This window comes from Epinephelus moara, chromosome 16 (genome assembly GCF_006386435.1).
Source record: "Epinephelus moara isolate mb chromosome 16, YSFRI_EMoa_1.0, whole genome shotgun sequence".
Lineage (NCBI taxonomy): Eukaryota > Metazoa > Chordata > Actinopteri > Perciformes > Serranidae > Epinephelus > Epinephelus moara.
Genome location: NC_065521.1, coordinates 44,819,881 through 44,836,344, shown reverse-complemented (window position 1 = coordinate 44,836,344; position 16,464 = coordinate 44,819,881). Strand labels below are relative to the sequence as shown.

Below are 16,464 nucleotides of genomic sequence, written 5' to 3'. Positions count from 1 at the left end.
ACGCCGTGTCAACTTCAGCCTGTTACATGCGTTGTCTGTTTTCAAAATACACTTCTGTTTTCACAGGAAATTTAACGTTTAAAGTCTCTTTCAAAATAAAAGCACTACGTCGGTACAACACTGCAAATTTTCCTTCAATAACAAATTCACGTGGTTGGGTTTAGGAAAAAAGAACAGGGTTTGGCTTTACAATCTTACATGATGAAAACACCGCTCACCCGAGTGAAAGTCCACCGACCCCACTCAGAATTTCACCGCTTTGACTTTCGTGCTTGTCCCGCTGCGTTTCCCCCTGACACCACTGGGTGCCATTAAACTATAACAGCAAATGGCTGCGTATCATGCCGACGTGGAAGGACGGCTTTTTTTGTCGATATGTGACACCGCAAGTCACTGTCCAAGTGCCGGATTTCGACGACTTCGGAGTGAGACTGCGTTGGAGAGGGAGAGACGCTGTGCTGCTGCCAGAGGAGCCGCTGAATGAGTTCCCTCTGAGCAGTAAGAGAAGTAAAGTATTCAGGACGCCACAGTTTATTCCACACTACTGAAGCTCCTCCTCTTTTTGGAACTACCAAGGAGTCGCTAATAATTTCTCTTTCAGCCATGTTTGCTGCATCTGTACAGTTTGATGTCAGTGTCAACAAGCCAAAATACAGTGAGTATCAAGATATGAATTTTTGATATCAAATGAAAAATTATAACAGCATTATCTTGAACGAGATGATATGGCACGCCCCTGCCCCCGAGTCAAAATATGCCTGTAAACGTCCATGATGGAGGAGAAGCTCCTGGACCAACTGGTGGTACTCCCCATGATCCAGCCTCTTTTTTAGGGTCTCATGTACCCACACAGATCTCTGTTTATCTGCTGACAGCCTCTCACCCTCAACCAGAGCTACAGACAGTACCCTCTGCCTCAACATGGCAGCAGCTACACACTGATTACTAGATTGATGACACAGGAAGGTTAGGGTGAGGAGGTGATGGCGTGGTTGCCTGGCGTGCAGTGCATCTTGCATTTTGCAACCTGCCGTGTGAGCGGGGCGTCAGCGCTCAGTACTCACACACCACCTCAGAGTCTGAATGTTGTGTGTGTGTCTCACCATGTGACGTGAGGTCGTGGCGAGCCGAAGGATTCACAGTGCAGCATGACGTCTCCGCCCTCAGTGACTCTGTACACCACTCCGTCAGAGGACAGGATCTGAGGCGGGAGCTCTGAGAGACACACAAGACAGAAATACATCACTAACCAGTCACATGTTACAACGAGCTGAGAGGAGAGCGGTGGCGTGAACGTACCTACGACGTAAAGGTAGGTGTTGAGGAGGATGGCGCCGTGTTTGTTGGTGGCCTCACACTGATACACAGCGGTGTCGGCAAACTCAACATCCCTCAGTATCAACACGCCCTCTGCTACGCTCCGACGAGGATCAGCGTCCACCTCTGCACGGTCAGGAGGAGGAGGAGGAGGAGGAGGAGGAGGAGAGCGGTGAGAGAGAAGAGGATGAAGAACAATCTGACACACTGTGAGTTTGTCAAACAGAAACTTTCCCAGCTTGAACACAAAGACATGTTGAAGCAAGGAGCCGCCGTCCAACAGGAGACGCAGCAGCTGTGACAGAAGCTGAACTCATTTCTCTCTCACTCATCCCTTCCTTTGTCTGCTCCTTCCTTTCCTTACTACCTACCTCACTTTCTTCGTTCATTCCTCCCTCCTTTACTTTCTTTCCATCCTCCTCAATTTCCTTTCTCCCTTCCTTCCACTCCTTCCCTCGTACCTTCCTACTTTAAATTCCTTCCTTCTGTCATTCTTTCTTTCCTTTCTTTTAACTTCCTCATTTGTTTGTCTCTTCTTTACTTTCTCTTTTTTCCATCCTCTCTTCTTACTTCCTCATTCTTTCCTTCCTTGCCTCTTTGATTTCCTTTCTGGCTTCTTTCCTTTCTGTCTCTCTTCTTTCTGCCTTTCATTTGTTTCTTTCTTTCTTTAACTTCAGTATTTTTTTTCCTCTCTTTCGAAATTTCGTCTTTTCTACCCCACTCCCTTTGTTTGTTTCTTCCTCCTACCTCTCTCTCTCTCTCTCTCTCTCTCTCTCTCCCTTTCTTTCGATCCTCCTTCAGTTTGCTTTCTCCCTTCCTTACTTCTTCCCTTCCTTACTTCTTCCCTTCCTATCCCAGGTTTGTTCTTTTATTTCTTTTATTATTTATTTCTTTCTTTTAATTTTCTCTCCCTTACTTCCTCTCTTTCTCCCATGTGTCTTTTCAACCTTCCATATCTTTGTTTGTTCTTTCTTTCTTTCTTCTACCTTTACTCCTTTATTTGTTCTGCTTTCTCCCTTATATTCTTCCTTTTGTTGTTTTTTTCCTCTCCCTTTATTTCCATCCTGCTTTAATTTCCTTTCTCCTTTCCTTACTCTCTTCGTTCCTTCTTTCTTTCTTTCCCTCATTTATCTTGTATATTTGTCATATTCTTATGACTGTGTACTTCTAAACCTTGAATTTCCCTCTTTGGGAAAATAAAGTTTACCTTGACCTCTATCTTTCAGTCCTACCTTCTTTCTTTCTTTCTTTCTTTCTTTCTTTCTTTCTTTCTTTCTTTCCTTCCTCCCTTTCTGTCTCTGGTTGAGGATCTTGGTGCATCCGTCTCAAGACAAGTATCCTCCCTGATTCACAGGAGCTTAAGAGGCTCTCTGTTATAGTGGACAATAAGTTGGACCGTCCAGAGCCAGGAAATGATCTCTGCTCTTCCCTGAAGCCTCTCTGTGGTCATCAAGCTTTGTTTAATATGACGAGACAGTTGAACTTTAAGTGAACCAGGAGAAAAGTTCGCTGTAAAAAAGTGCTGATCAGTCCACATTAAGAATAAAAACAAATCGACTCAGGACAGAAGTACGTTTGGACAAACAGTCATTTGCAGGAACAGATACTGAAGGATTTAGAAAGAAGCTGAGAAATTTAATTAATGTTCTTGATGGGTTGTTAACATTTTTCTTTATTTAAAGTTTTTAAGCCAGAGTTTTAAACTGTAGGTTACTTTATTATATGATTAAGCTCATCAACCACTAAAAATAATACAAGGAAGCCGAACCTTTGGTTGGACACAAGCAAACATTAGAACGAGCCGTACCTGTGACTGGCTGACCGTTGATGCTCCAGGTGATGGTGGGGGTCGGGATGCCTTCAGCCTGACACTCAAGTCGCACAGTTTCCCCGGGAGAGTACAGCAGGTTCTGAGGCTCCTTCACCCAGTACGGAGCAGCTGCAAACACAACACAAACAGCTGTAACCTACTGCTGCTACTACTACAGACCTAAAAACAAAATCCCTAATCTTATTCATCAATCTGATGACAGGAGTAACAAAAATAAAGAGTCTAAACAAACATGAAAGTAATTCAGTCCTCAGCAATACATCTTTTACTGATGCAGAGCAGCAACAGTGGAGGAGGTGAAGGAGGAGTGAAGACTGTGAAACACAGATTAAACAAGAAAGACAGAGAAGGGAAGAAAAAAAAGAACAGACACAGATAAAGACAGAACAATTCAACTCATTTTTTAAAATAAAGCCCAATATCACAAATCACAATTTGCCTCAAAGGGATTTACAACGTATGACATCCCTCTGACCTTGAACCTTCACAGCAGATAAGGAAAAACTACAAAAACCAATTTCAGTCAGGACTACTTTAGTTAAAGGAAACTTCATTTCCATTTGCAGTATTATATTTGGCAGCATGGCTCTGTTCTGGGGCCTCTCTGCCCTTCCATGCGCCTACATGGAAAGCCTACGGCAGGGAGAGCAGCAGCAAAGACCTCACGGGAACAGAACAGAGCAGCATAGATGACAAACAGAAACAGAAAGTCCCGCCCTCAAACGTGATGATCCAATCACAGTGCGTATAGCCATTCCCATACACTGGGACATTCTCTGCCTGGACGTCCATTGAAATGCATTACAGAAAGTCAGTTTTGTTCGGTTTTATGAGCTTTTTCTGAGATTTGAAGTTTAAAAATGGTCAAACGGTGTGCATGGGGTACATGCAACTCTGACACAAGGTATCCTGAGAGGCTGGGCGACCAGGTGTATTTTTTACACTTTAAACCACATCTCAACCGAGAAAAGTGTCTCCTTTGGATAAAGTTGTGTGGTAACGTTAGACCACAACATCAACTCAACGTGAATAAGATTAACAATGATGTCTACATCTGTTCTAAGGTAAGTCAACATTGTGTTTGAGGCAACATATTGTCACTTTGCTGGAAAGAAATATAAAGTTATCTTTAACATCTCTAGCTAACGTTAGCTAAAGTTAGCCTAACGTTAGCTCCTAGCTGCGTTGTTCATCATGTCACCTTGTTTGCTGGGAGTTCATTAGCCTATTTTGTTCTAGTTTTGTACTTTGGTGATCGTACATCATTGTTAGCTGTTGTCCAAAGGGCTCTAGTTAAGCTAACGTTAACTTCTGGAGCTTAGCTTCATTAACTTATCTGTAATGGCAGAGATAACAAAGGTTGGCAAACGTTATGCTGAATGATTCAGTGTAAATACTGTAGCACCAAACTAACGGAGAGACACTCTTGGTAAAGATGGTAAAAAGGCCGTTATCCTTTTCTCATATTCTGAGCCAAAAACCTTAACTTCAGTGGCACTTTAACTTGTTGTCTTTGATGGTGACGGCAACCAGATGCGGTTCACAAGCGTACACTGTGACCTGTAAATTTTGGCTTGTAATTTAAGCTTTTCATCGACCTTCTCAACAATAAAATGATGAATATATCCCTCCAATGCGTAGTTTAGGCCCTTTTGGTTACTTCTCAATGACATCTGATCGTTATGTCCCCAAAAATCATCAATTGCCTCCTGTGAAATGTCGTGTACTGTGACACCTGCCATAGCGCCGGTCACTGAATGTTGATAGTTGTGAGTGGAGGGGGGCGTGGCTTAGCCATAGGTCAATTGATAAGTCAGACACAGCGTGAAAAGGAGTAGCTGGGGCGGAGGCAGGTTGTAAAGCGGCGCCCTGAATGAGATCTGCCAAATGGTTGCATATAAAAGGAATCATGTGATCTGTCAGCTGACTCCCTTCCATCAATCAGCTGATCCATCAGTTGATTGAGCGATAATGGCGACTGGTTGCGTATCATGCTGACGTGGAAGGACAGCTTTTTTTTTTGTCATTGTCTAACACCAGAAGTCACTGCCCAAGCGGCGGTTTTCGACGACTTCGGCGTGAGACCAGGTTGACTTAAGAAAAAAGCCAAGACATCTCCTCTTCTCATGATTCCTTTTTTTATCATTTGTAAAAAAACCAAACGTCTCTTGGGTTTCCTCCAGAACAAATTCAACGCTAAATTTCTTTAACGATGATAGTTATTTAAATAAAGAAAGTATTTCCCATCACCTTTGCAGCTTCCTGTGACAACAGACTTTTTAAGCAGTCAAAAGTCATTTTGCTGTGTTCAAAGTGAGGGCTTCTCATGGACCGACAGCTCGCAGCAGCCTCTTCCTGTTCTCTGCCATCAAGCACAGCCTGAAAACTGACACAGCCGTGACTTGTTCACACACAGCAGCAGTGTTCCTACCTTCCACAGTGAGAGTGAAGGCGTGTGACACGGAGCCTACATTGTTGGAGGCTGTGCACTCGTACTCCCCGTCGTCATTCTGGGTGATGCTCTCGAAGTGAAGCCAGCGGTCATGGGCCTCCAGTTTCCCGCTCGTTTCATGCATGTGACCGTCCTTCTTTTTCCATTTGACCACCGGAGTGGGTCTGCACACAGAGACAGGAGCACGAAAAGAGGAAGAGAGAAAAGAGAAAGACGTGACTGTGAGACTGGACTGATCACGGAGGGAAGGGCGATGGACGGAGATGGATCGATTCAGACAGATATGGAGGAAATGAGAGCTGAATGAACACAGATGATCTTTTTAATGATGTAATATCCTATTTCATTGTAAAGGCAAGATTATAATGACTCCATTTATCGCCGTGGAAACGGAACTCCCAGGGGAAGGAGGATAATTAGAGTGAACACAAAGAAACAGAAGAGAGATAAAATTATTTAATAACAGGATTAGTTTGAAACCCGTGTGTGTGTGTGTGTGTGTGTGTGTGTGTGTGTCACGAAGGACCTTGGAGATCCAGTATTAGACGCTCACCTGGTGTCAGACAGACAGATAGAGCCTTCATTGTCACTGTAAGTTCTACAACCAAACTTGGTGTTGGACCAATCCAGTTTGCAGCATATATATGTGAACACATGCACCAACACACACTCGCTCATCACATCATTCTCATCATCACATACACACACACACATTCATACCTATGTTTTTAAGATATGTGATAAATAGTCAGTAAAAGCAAAGCAGGGAGCGCTGCGGGTCACTGCGACTATGCGCGCTGCCATCTTATACATCTAATCGATGGATTTAAATGTTTAAGATACGAACCTGCAAATCAAATATCAACCTGTTTTTTCTGAGCTCCATGTTGAACATTGAAGCTGCAAACATTTATAAAATGAAAGCAAAACTAGTAGTGTGTAGTGTTCACTTTAAATGATACATACGTACAATGTAAATAAACTGTTTTAATCAAACGCCGTGTTCAGCAGATGTTTACTGACATAAAACAGACCAGGTGAGTAAAACTGGTAAAACACTGAATGAAACAGTTCCACGAAAGAAAAGCTGCTGCTCCTCACAGAGGGGCGTCTGATCTGAGTGGCCGACGCAAAGACGTCAAGACATGGAAGCATGAATATCCCTATCTCAAGCCAGTGTTTGGTTTGTGCCCTCTGGGCTACTGTAGAAACAACATTTCATACTTTCTGGAAAAGGGCTCACTTTGAATGTAAATATAAACGGCTCATTTGCATTAATAAAACAATTTGAGGGGAGTGTTACCAACTGGCTGTCAGCTGAAAAGTCTAAACTAGGGGTCGACCGATATTGGATTTTTTAAATCAACCTCCTTCCAAAAATAAATAAATAAATATAATAACCATTACAACGAGTTCAAAATGCAGCCGCTCGAGTTCTGACGAGGACCAGAAAGAGAGCACACATTACTCCCATCCTAGAGTCTCTGCATTGGCTTCCTGTTAGCTTCAGAATTGATTTTAAGATTCTTTTATTAGTTTTTAAAGTTCTTAATGGTCTTGGTCCTTCTTATTTATCAGATTTGCTTTTAACCTATCAGCCCTCTAGGACCCTCAGGTCTTCTGGTAGTAGACTGTTAATTATTCCAGACGTTAGAACTAAAACTCACGGTGAGGCGTCCTTTTTTTATCATGGCCTCCACGTCTGTGGAACAGCCTGCCAGAGGATCTGAGGGCAGCAGAGAGTGTGGATATTTTTAAAGGCAAACTCAAGACCTGCCTTTTTAGTTTGGCTTTTAGTTGATTTTTACTGATCTACTTATTCTTATTTATTTACTTATTTCTCATCTATTCATTGAACTTTTTTAGACATTTTATCATTGTCATATATTTTAAATCCTTTATTTATTTCTTATTGATAACTTTTAGTCATATATCTTATATGCTTCTAAAGTTATCTATTTGGCAATTTATTTCAATTTATCTATATACTTTTATTTATGTATTTTATATACATTTATTTATTTTATTTTTATTTCTATTTATATACATTTTATTGCTATTTCTATTTATTCTTATTCTATCTATTTATTTTAACACTTTAATTTTCAGGTTTTCTTACTGATATTTTACCTCCAGTGTTTCCTTACTGATGGCGTTTCCTCAGGTCCTTGCACCTCGCGCTGGGGTGCGTCTCGTGTTTATATTCTGTGAAGCACTTTGTGTTAAAATTTATTGTATGAAAATGTGCTATATAAATAAAGTTTGATTGATTGATTGATACAATAAAGTCTCATAATTGAACTGAGCATCTGAGTCAAAGCAATAAATAACTAAAAATAAATATTTTAATCTGGAACTGAACATCAAACGTACAGTAAAAATCCAGATGGGAGTGACTTTTATTTTTTGAGCATTTATTTTTCCTCAGAGTCAAAGTTTTATAATTTTGCAACAGGAAGTGGTAACATTCAGTCGTGGACTTTCGCTTTAGCGTTATAAACGCTGCAGCACAGAAACATTTAAACACATGTTGGACACAGTCACACAGCAGAAAGGAGCTTTTTTTCTCAACCCTCCCCTCTACAGCTCCAGCTGGTGATGTACGTCGTCATGTGACCGGTGAAGGCTGCGCAGCCATTGGCCACTATCGGAGGCAAGTGGCGGCAATAATGATAGTTTGTTAAACATTCTATGGTAGCCGATAAGTCGGCCAAACAGACAAATCAGTCGATGTGTAGTCTGTACGGTACTTCTCTGCAGAGGAAGACTGCTGAAGTGATATTTCCTTCATCATCACTTTAACAGCTCACATGTTACTGCTGTGAAGAAAAGCTGCTGATGAATGAAGAAGTTTATGCTGAAGATGGAATGACACACACACACACACACACACACACTTTCACCCAGACAAACACACACTGAGCTCCTTACAGGCCTGTGGGGATACATTCGAGGGTGACGCTGTTCTCCCTGAGGGCCATGATGGTGGTGTGGGTGCCGGTGGGACGGAAGAGGCGGGGTACTCTGACCTGACTGACATCATTACCTGAAGAGAGAGAAGAGACATTTAAATCAATACACACTGCACTGTAATGTAGTCAGAGTAAGTGGAAGTCATTTTTCATCCTTGCTCTTGAGTTTTGTAAGATGTTATATTTTCATAAATTCCTGTATCACTGATTTTAGATAGAGTGGTCCTTTATTGCATTACACACACACACACACACATACAGAGGAGGTGGAGGCGTACGTTCATTTATCAGTGTGGACGTGAGCGGAGGCTTCGATCAAATCTCACGTCAGGTCTCAGCTCAGTCTGAGTCAGCGTGGACTTATGGTGCAGCACTAAATCTGACTGAGGTGGAGAAATATTATCAGATCATAATCTGACTGGCGTCTGAGTGTTTGCAGCCACATATTAATCACTTCAAATGTAAAGTCGCCACATGGACGGGTGCTCTCTATCACAGCTTTCTGTCTCTGTGGGACTGACTGAAGGATGAACACCACCAGTGCCTGGCTCTATCTGACACTTTCATTTGTTTTAAAAACAACCAAACTAAAGCGTGTTTATATCATTTATCATTAAAACATCATTAAAAAGAAATCAATGAACCCTGCTACAGTGTCATTATTTTAATACTAGTAGCCCAGGTGATTACATTATTACTGGTGTCCGGCTTAGACACATGTCGGTGTCTCCTCTGCTGCCCGAAATAGAAGCAGACCTCGGGCACCCCATCGATGCATAAATTTTCGATGCATAGATTTCTTTCCATACTGTGTTATTCTGACTTACTTTGATGAAACTTTTCAGGCTGCAAGATGGAACCAGTTGGTTAAAATGGATCTGCGATGTCAGCATTTACACTCTAGCTTAGAGAAATTCCTCACTGGCTGTATTACATCTCTCTAAATTCAGAGGCGAGGCCACTGAACCCAGAATTTATTGGGGCAGGACATGTTAATGAAGATTGTTTTCAGCCACCACATTTATTAACGTTAGATTGTTAAATGAGGGCCAGTAAAACTACATTAGTTTTAGTCAGGTGTACTCTATTAGCGGAGTGCAGAATTGAGGAATTGTATGATGATGTCATCAGAGTTATCTCAGGCTCAAGAGATTGTTAACAAAAAGCCTTTGTTATAAACTGGAGGTGTTCAACATTAAAGTGGAATTTATACTTGTATGTCAGCTCTTTGCAGAGCATTTATAATGTGGTGGTGTGTCTGTGTCACTCTGCAGTTACACCTCCAAAACACTAGATGGCGGCGGGGTTTCTGTGAAGTGCTATAAAGTTTAGTTGATTTACGACACACCTAAAACACATTAAACACACATTAAGCACACATTAAACACACATTAAACACACATTAAACATGGCTTAATAAAAACAATTTCAAACACAAGTACACAAATCAGCTTCACTATAACTCACAGCATTCACAGACAAACACTTGTCTTTATCTGGACACATTTTCCCCACAAATACAACATGCTAACGTTATTAGCACAAGCCTATGGCATTTTACATTGTATAAATTAGCCTTGTGACTAGCGGAGATTTCCTCTGCTCATATGAAGCCAGGATAAATCACACACAGAACTTAAAATGATTTTTTTTTGTGGAGGCTTTATTGTCTTCACAATTTATTGTTTCTTATTTGTGAAATTAAAGTAAATACAAGCTTTGTTTCCACTGAGGGAAATGGTTTCAGCTTACAGAGACAGACAGGAGGTCTGCGTCGCTGCAAAATGTAGTTAAATTTCTGGAGAGGTGCACATCAGGCTACGGCGCAGGGTACAGCGTAGATTCAGCGCAGAAGTATAAAGCTGGCTTTAGGAGGCAGGAAGGTTCTTATAAAAGGCGCTATTGAGTTAAATTATTGGTAATGTTCACGCTGCTCACACTGTTTTTAACATGTGCCTCACAGCGTGTTCTGAACTCATCAAATACCGCCGCTTTGTCAATGATCTGAGTGTTAGATACCGACCCACAAAGGCACCTTCTGTGGTTGTATAATATGCATCTGGTGGCGGCAGTCGTTGACGCAGCAGCCACCAACCAACGTTGTCAAATACCGGCGTTATGTCAGTGGATTTCTGTGTTAGATACTGGTGCACAAAGACACCTTTCAATATGGTAATATTACAAGCTGGATGGTCCCTATTGAGCAGGTGAGAGGGAGTGTGGATAGGTCCAACAAACCCTGGACTTTCACCCTGGAATGTAAATACTTTTTTTTTTATCAACATTGTAAGATTATTTTGACAAAAGACTGTATGAATGTAACTGGTTTCACAATGTGATTAGTTTGGTCATTAATCCGCCTCATGTTGGGCTTTGCTTACTTTCACTATTTCCTTTATCTGTTTGTTTATGGCTTTGCAATGTGTGTGTGTGTGTGTGTGTGTGTGTGTGTGTGTGTGTACTCACTGGGCATGACAGTGAGCCTGATGGGAGTGTCAGGGAGGACGGTCCTGGCTGCTGTATACTGGGCGTTGCAGGTGTAGTCGTCTCTGGTGTCGCTCTTTAGAAGATCAGAAAAGTACAAGTTCCCATCCTGGCCGACCATCACTCTCTCGCTCTGCTTGATGTGCACCATCTCTGAGGAAAACAAGACGACAGAGCCTGGACGGTTAAGACAAAGTGCAGGAAGGAGGGGGAAAGAAACCGTGAAGGCTGTTGCAGTTGAAAACAGGAAGGCTCTTTAGTGTGCTGCAGTATTGACTTACACTAGACGGACAACTTAAAAGGCACTACTTCATCACACAGGCAGAGAGAGAAGGGAGGTCAAGAAAAGGAAGAAAAATGAGAAATATAAAGAGCCCAGAAACATCAGCTGACAGTACTGCATTCATTAGTTTGAGTGGAAATGGTCTGCAATGCAGCGTAGCCATGCAAATCCCTCCAACAGGGGCCTCAGCTGGAGCCAGAGATGCAAACAAAATCCGACAAAGCTGCTCAGATTTCAGAGACTTACAGAGACAGACAGACAGACTGGACCACTACCAGAGACACGGTCTCTGTCGGTCTGTTTGTCACACAGACTGTCAGCTAATTAACTGGACAGAAGACACAAAATGAAAGACAGACTCACTCTTGTCCATCCAGTGGATGAGCGGAGGATCTGAGCTCTGCGGAGGGCGGCAGGTCAGGACCATGCTCTCGCCCTCGAAGGCTCTCAAATGTATTTTCTGTTGTTTGGCCATAACTGGTTGAGCTGAAACACAAAGCAGCAGATTGTTAGTTAAGAACTTCATGTTGTACTTCAACGTAAATTATCAGCCACATCGAGACATCTGTCACATTGAATTGATTTTCATGACAGCCCTCTCTGATGACATTTTACACTGTCCCACTCCTGCTGATTCAGTAGAAATCTGGAGCTCCACAAACCCAACAAGTTGCTCTCACAGTTCACATTCACGTCTGTAAAACATGGATGCTTCACACACAGATCTGTTGAAATTGCACTTATTTTTCTTAAGACACCTCAGACTTCACCTGCATCATCATGTGACACCCATGTGACCCGCAAATATGTATTTAAAGATTTAGGCACATGACAGGTAACTAGTGCGCCCTAGGGCCACGACATAATAGCGTGCACTGGGGCCCGTTGTAAATACCTTACTGCCAGTAAATTGCACTTCAGGGAGCCGCAGTGTTCGGACTGTTTTTCTGTTGTTTACAGAACATTATGATGTCACAGTGAAGCTGACCTTTGACTGTCCTGATATAAAATGTCATCACTTCATCGTCATATCCTGTTTGACATTTGCGGGAAATTTTGTTGTAATCAGCGTAAGAATTCTTGATTTATGGCCAAAAACATGTTTTGTAAAGACACAGTGACCTTTGACCACCAAATTCTTTTCAGCTCAGCGGTGACTCCAAGTGGACATTTGTGCCAAAGTTGAAAAATTTCCCTCTAGGTGGTCTTGAGATATCTTGTTCACAAAAATGGGATGGACGGACAGACTGCAGCGCAGACGCATTAACAAGACCCTGAGGTCAGAATGACCCTCTGAACTTTAAACACAGCAGCACTAACCTTTATCTCTCTGTTTCATTTGTTTCTTCTGTAACACCTCTGTTCAGTAGATGATGCAGCAGGATGCTGCAGCCACCCTGCAGTGAGTCACAGCTCTTTTCCTGGCTTCACAGTTTTTTATTCCAGCAGGGGTTGTTACCATCCAGCTTATTCTACAGTTTTTGTTCCCTTCCTCTGTACAGAGATTGGTTTTGTACTGTATATACTGTATTTATTGCTTTGCAGTTGCTGTGACAGTTTCGATGACAGGAAATGGTAGGCATGATGATGCAGAGGGGAGGAGGGTGTAACTTTTACAAACAATGGCAGGGTTGTTCACAGCTGTAGGGAAATGAAATGAGAGATGCTTTGCACATAGTAAAAACAGCTTATTCGATATCATCATGTGACTCATCGCCCTGTGCCACTTCACATCCTGTAACTGAGCCTGAAAGAGCACTTTGATGATTTCCAACCAGCTCTGTGTCATCACAGTGTGGGCAGACGAATGAGTTTGGCTTCCCCCCATGGGGGTCAGGATGGGGATATTTATAGGAATATAAATGATCAAGAAATGGACACATATTTGGATTTAACCTCTCTAACTCCGCTCCGACGTCCTCGCTCCCCTCCTCCTCTGTTAAATGGTATCTCCCAGGCGCACTACGTCATCAAACCATGTGATGTTTGGTATTGCCGGATTCAGGAAGCTCTCGACTTTTCAAAAATAACATTGTTTTTCTTTTACTTATTATGTATTTTGCACCAGAGCAGCCTAAACAGTCCAAAGTCGCGATGAGTGGTGACAAGTCATGTCATGCCGTTTTTCAACGGGAGAAGTTAAAGAATTACTCGCAACCTTATGTGGAGCTGTTAGCAGGGACTTAGCTGTTTTATAAAAGGTAAGAGTCTCACTCCTACCACTATTTTTGGCTGAGATACACCGTCTAGAAAGTGGGGTCACAACTTTCACGTTTCATATGGCTTTATTTGGTGATATTTTATGGTGTTTCTGTGTCATAAACAACATCAGCTATCATAATCACACCTGATTTCAATAAGGTACAATGTTTGAAGCTGGCTGAGTGTTGTTTGATCACTGATAGTACTGTTTTGAAGCTGAGTGAGCGCCTTGTCATTTGGAGCTCCGCCTGGATCTTTTCATGGTAAAAACACTGTAGAATGGTCATTCTTTGTGCAGTCTTCTTCAAATTTGAAACAAGTGTTCATTGATAGTGTGCCTACAGCCCCACAGTGTCATTTACCTGCTCAGATGAAGCCACAGACAGTTATTCATCCTGAAACACATTTTTTATTTTATCTTAGGCAAAATATTAATTTTTTTACGGACTTCAAAGGCCTATTACTCTGTCTCTGTATCATCTAGAGTGTTTCTGACACTTTCACAAGAAACTTCAGGGAGTTTTCTTTGTGGCAAGACCTCATGCATGCATGTAGTCAGAGCGGTTCAGAAGCTAAAGACATTTTAATGTGGGTATGTCATTTTAGGCGTTTTTGCTACAAAATGGGTTAAAGGGGCACTTATCCACCAGCTTTGTATCATAATAATGTGGGTAGTGTGCCCTCCATCTAACCAGGGCCTAGATCTCCCTGCTCCCCTCACAGCTGGCTCTCCCAGGCTATTGCTAGAAAAATGCCCACCACCACAGACACGAGTGGTGTCAAACTCGGATCAAAATCCAATCAAACTGTAAAACTGGGCAGTACTGATCAAATATAAATCAAGATTATGTTACTGCACTGCCTATTTCTCATCTAAAATGTTTTCAGAAACATGTTTCAGCTTCCTGTTTAACTTTCATAATGAGATTGTTTGCTACCAGCCGGCTGCCATTTAGTCAAACACAAGAGTTCGCCAGTAAATCTAAATGAATTATACTGGTGTGTGTGGTTTTTGTAACATGAACCCAACAATTGAATTGTGTGAAAAGAATCTAGCCAAGCTAAGGATGTGTAGCATCATCATATTGACAGAGGTTTGAACATTGATATTTGTTTGCTGACACTCTGCTGCTGTCCCTTCCTGTTATCGTCTGCCATAACCAGAGTGTGTTTATCAGAGGCTGAACTCAGTCAGGTGACACTCTGACTTCCCAACACCGCCTTGTGCCTGGCAACCCTCATGCACCCTCCCGGCCGAGTGACGCTGCAGCTCTGTCTCCGGGAAATGGTTGCTACGGTAACAAGAGATAAGAGAGCAGAACAGGTGGCCCCAGTAAACCTCACTGAGTCACTGAAGTGTGTGTGCGTGTATGTGTGTGTGTCTTTGTGTGTGTGTGTGTGTGTGTGTGTGTGCATGGGAGGAGGGATTTGTGTCATACTGTACATCCTTGATAACATTTCATTAACTTGACATCGACTGTGTGAATCAGCACGTGTGAAGATCCTGTTGGACGTACAGCACCCTGCGTGTGGCTTGTTCTCTGTAAACACAGTATGTGTGTGTGTGTATGACTCACCTTCTATGATGACCTGTATGGTTTGTGTCATGGCGGTCCCCAGGGTGTTGGAGGCAAAGCAGCGGTATTTGCCTTCGTACAACTCCAGGGCCTCCTCCTCTTCGGCGTACAACGTCCCGGACTCATTATGCTCCGACCTGAACAACTTGCCATCCTTCATCCAGCGGAAACTACAGAGGAGAGAAGAAAGCTTTTCATCACGTCAACAGGAAGTCAAAGTGATTAAACATACAAGGAGACAGGTAACATAAGATCGGGTGGATATTATTCTCAGTTTATTTTAGCATCAACAAACCCCATGTGTTCTAACTCTACTCTCTCTGTGGCTCTTGGCTCTCAGCCCACTGGTTTCTACTGATGACATAAATCTTTATAAAATATATATATAGTTTAATTTTTAAAAACAGTATCATTTGGTGGTTTCCTTCCCACGCCCAAGATTTAAAGAAGCTTTGTTTTATAGTGCTTTCTAATTCCTTAAAGACAACCCCCCACAGACATACTGTACAGTAAGCACATACAGCCAGCAGCAGCACCGGCACCGTGAGGACAGAAACAGAGGGCTCGGTGAGGACGGAGCACCTGCTGCAGCAAGCCAACACACCGCCTGTGGTCATTTTGACTTGACAAGCAGACTTCACTACAAGCTGATTGGCTGTTGAAACAGGTGACGTGCTTTATAACCAGCCGCCGGCCATTTGACCAGCTGAGTGTCAGGTGACACCATCAGCCAGCTTGAGTCGAGCTCAGACCGGCCAGTTCACAAATCTTTGGTCTGAACTGGACTTTACATACAGGNGCAAGCCAACACACCGCCTGTGGTCATTTTGACTTGACCAGCAGACTTCACTACAAGCTGACTGGCTGTTGAAACAGGTGACGTGCTTTATAACCAGCCGCCGGCCATTTTGACCAGAGTGTCAGGTGACACCATCAGCCAGCTTGAGTCGAGCTCAGACCGACCAGTTCACAAATCTTTGGTCTGAACTGGACTTTACATACAGGTATCTGTAGAAATCCTGCTTTTCTAGTCCAAATGTCTTTGATATGTCCCGATAGCTCTTTAATTTTCCGTTGGAGGTGACCGAACAGAGAGATGTGATACCTCTTTTAACCCAGAGTTAACGCCCTCCTTTAATGACACATGGGGCTCTAGTTTCGCAGACCGGGCGAGGCGGAGGCGCAGCGCACCTGCGCTTCGCCAACTGGGTGTGGCCAGGCAGATTTTGCAAGTTTGGCACACCGTGCGCCTGGCGCAACTACTCCTCTTTCCCACCTCCGTCCCTCCTACCTGCACAAGTCGGAAAGAGGGAGAAGAGAAGGCGTGGAGTGGGTTTTACACACAT

General features: G+C 42.8%; 2 protein-coding genes across 3 annotated transcripts in view; both read right to left on the bottom strand.

Annotated features, from left to right (window-relative positions):
* The window catches only part of LOC126402224 (neural cell adhesion molecule L1.1-like), a 69,029-nt gene that overhangs the window by 21,010 nt on the left and 31,555 nt on the right, over window positions 1–16,464 (bottom strand). For both annotated transcript variants that reach the window (XM_050064005.1, XM_050064006.1), the window contains 8 exons: window positions 15,119–15,288; window positions 11,703–11,825; window positions 11,039–11,209; window positions 8,532–8,646; window positions 5,580–5,764; window positions 3,125–3,256; window positions 1,300–1,443; window positions 1,104–1,215 (listed from right to left, as the gene is read on the bottom strand). In XM_050064005.1, the coding sequence (XP_049919962.1) occupies window positions 1,104–1,215; window positions 1,300–1,443; window positions 3,125–3,256; window positions 5,580–5,764; window positions 8,532–8,646; window positions 11,039–11,209; window positions 11,703–11,825; window positions 15,119–15,288 (1,152 nt within the window). The remainder of the gene's footprint in view (window positions 1–1,103; window positions 1,216–1,299; window positions 1,444–3,124; window positions 3,257–5,579; window positions 5,765–8,531; window positions 8,647–11,038; window positions 11,210–11,702; window positions 11,826–15,118; window positions 15,289–16,464) is intronic.
* The window catches only part of LOC126402228 (6-phosphofructo-2-kinase/fructose-2,6-bisphosphatase-like), a 90,520-nt gene that overhangs the window by 66,861 nt on the left and 7,195 nt on the right, over window positions 1–16,464 (bottom strand). The window lies entirely within an intron of this gene.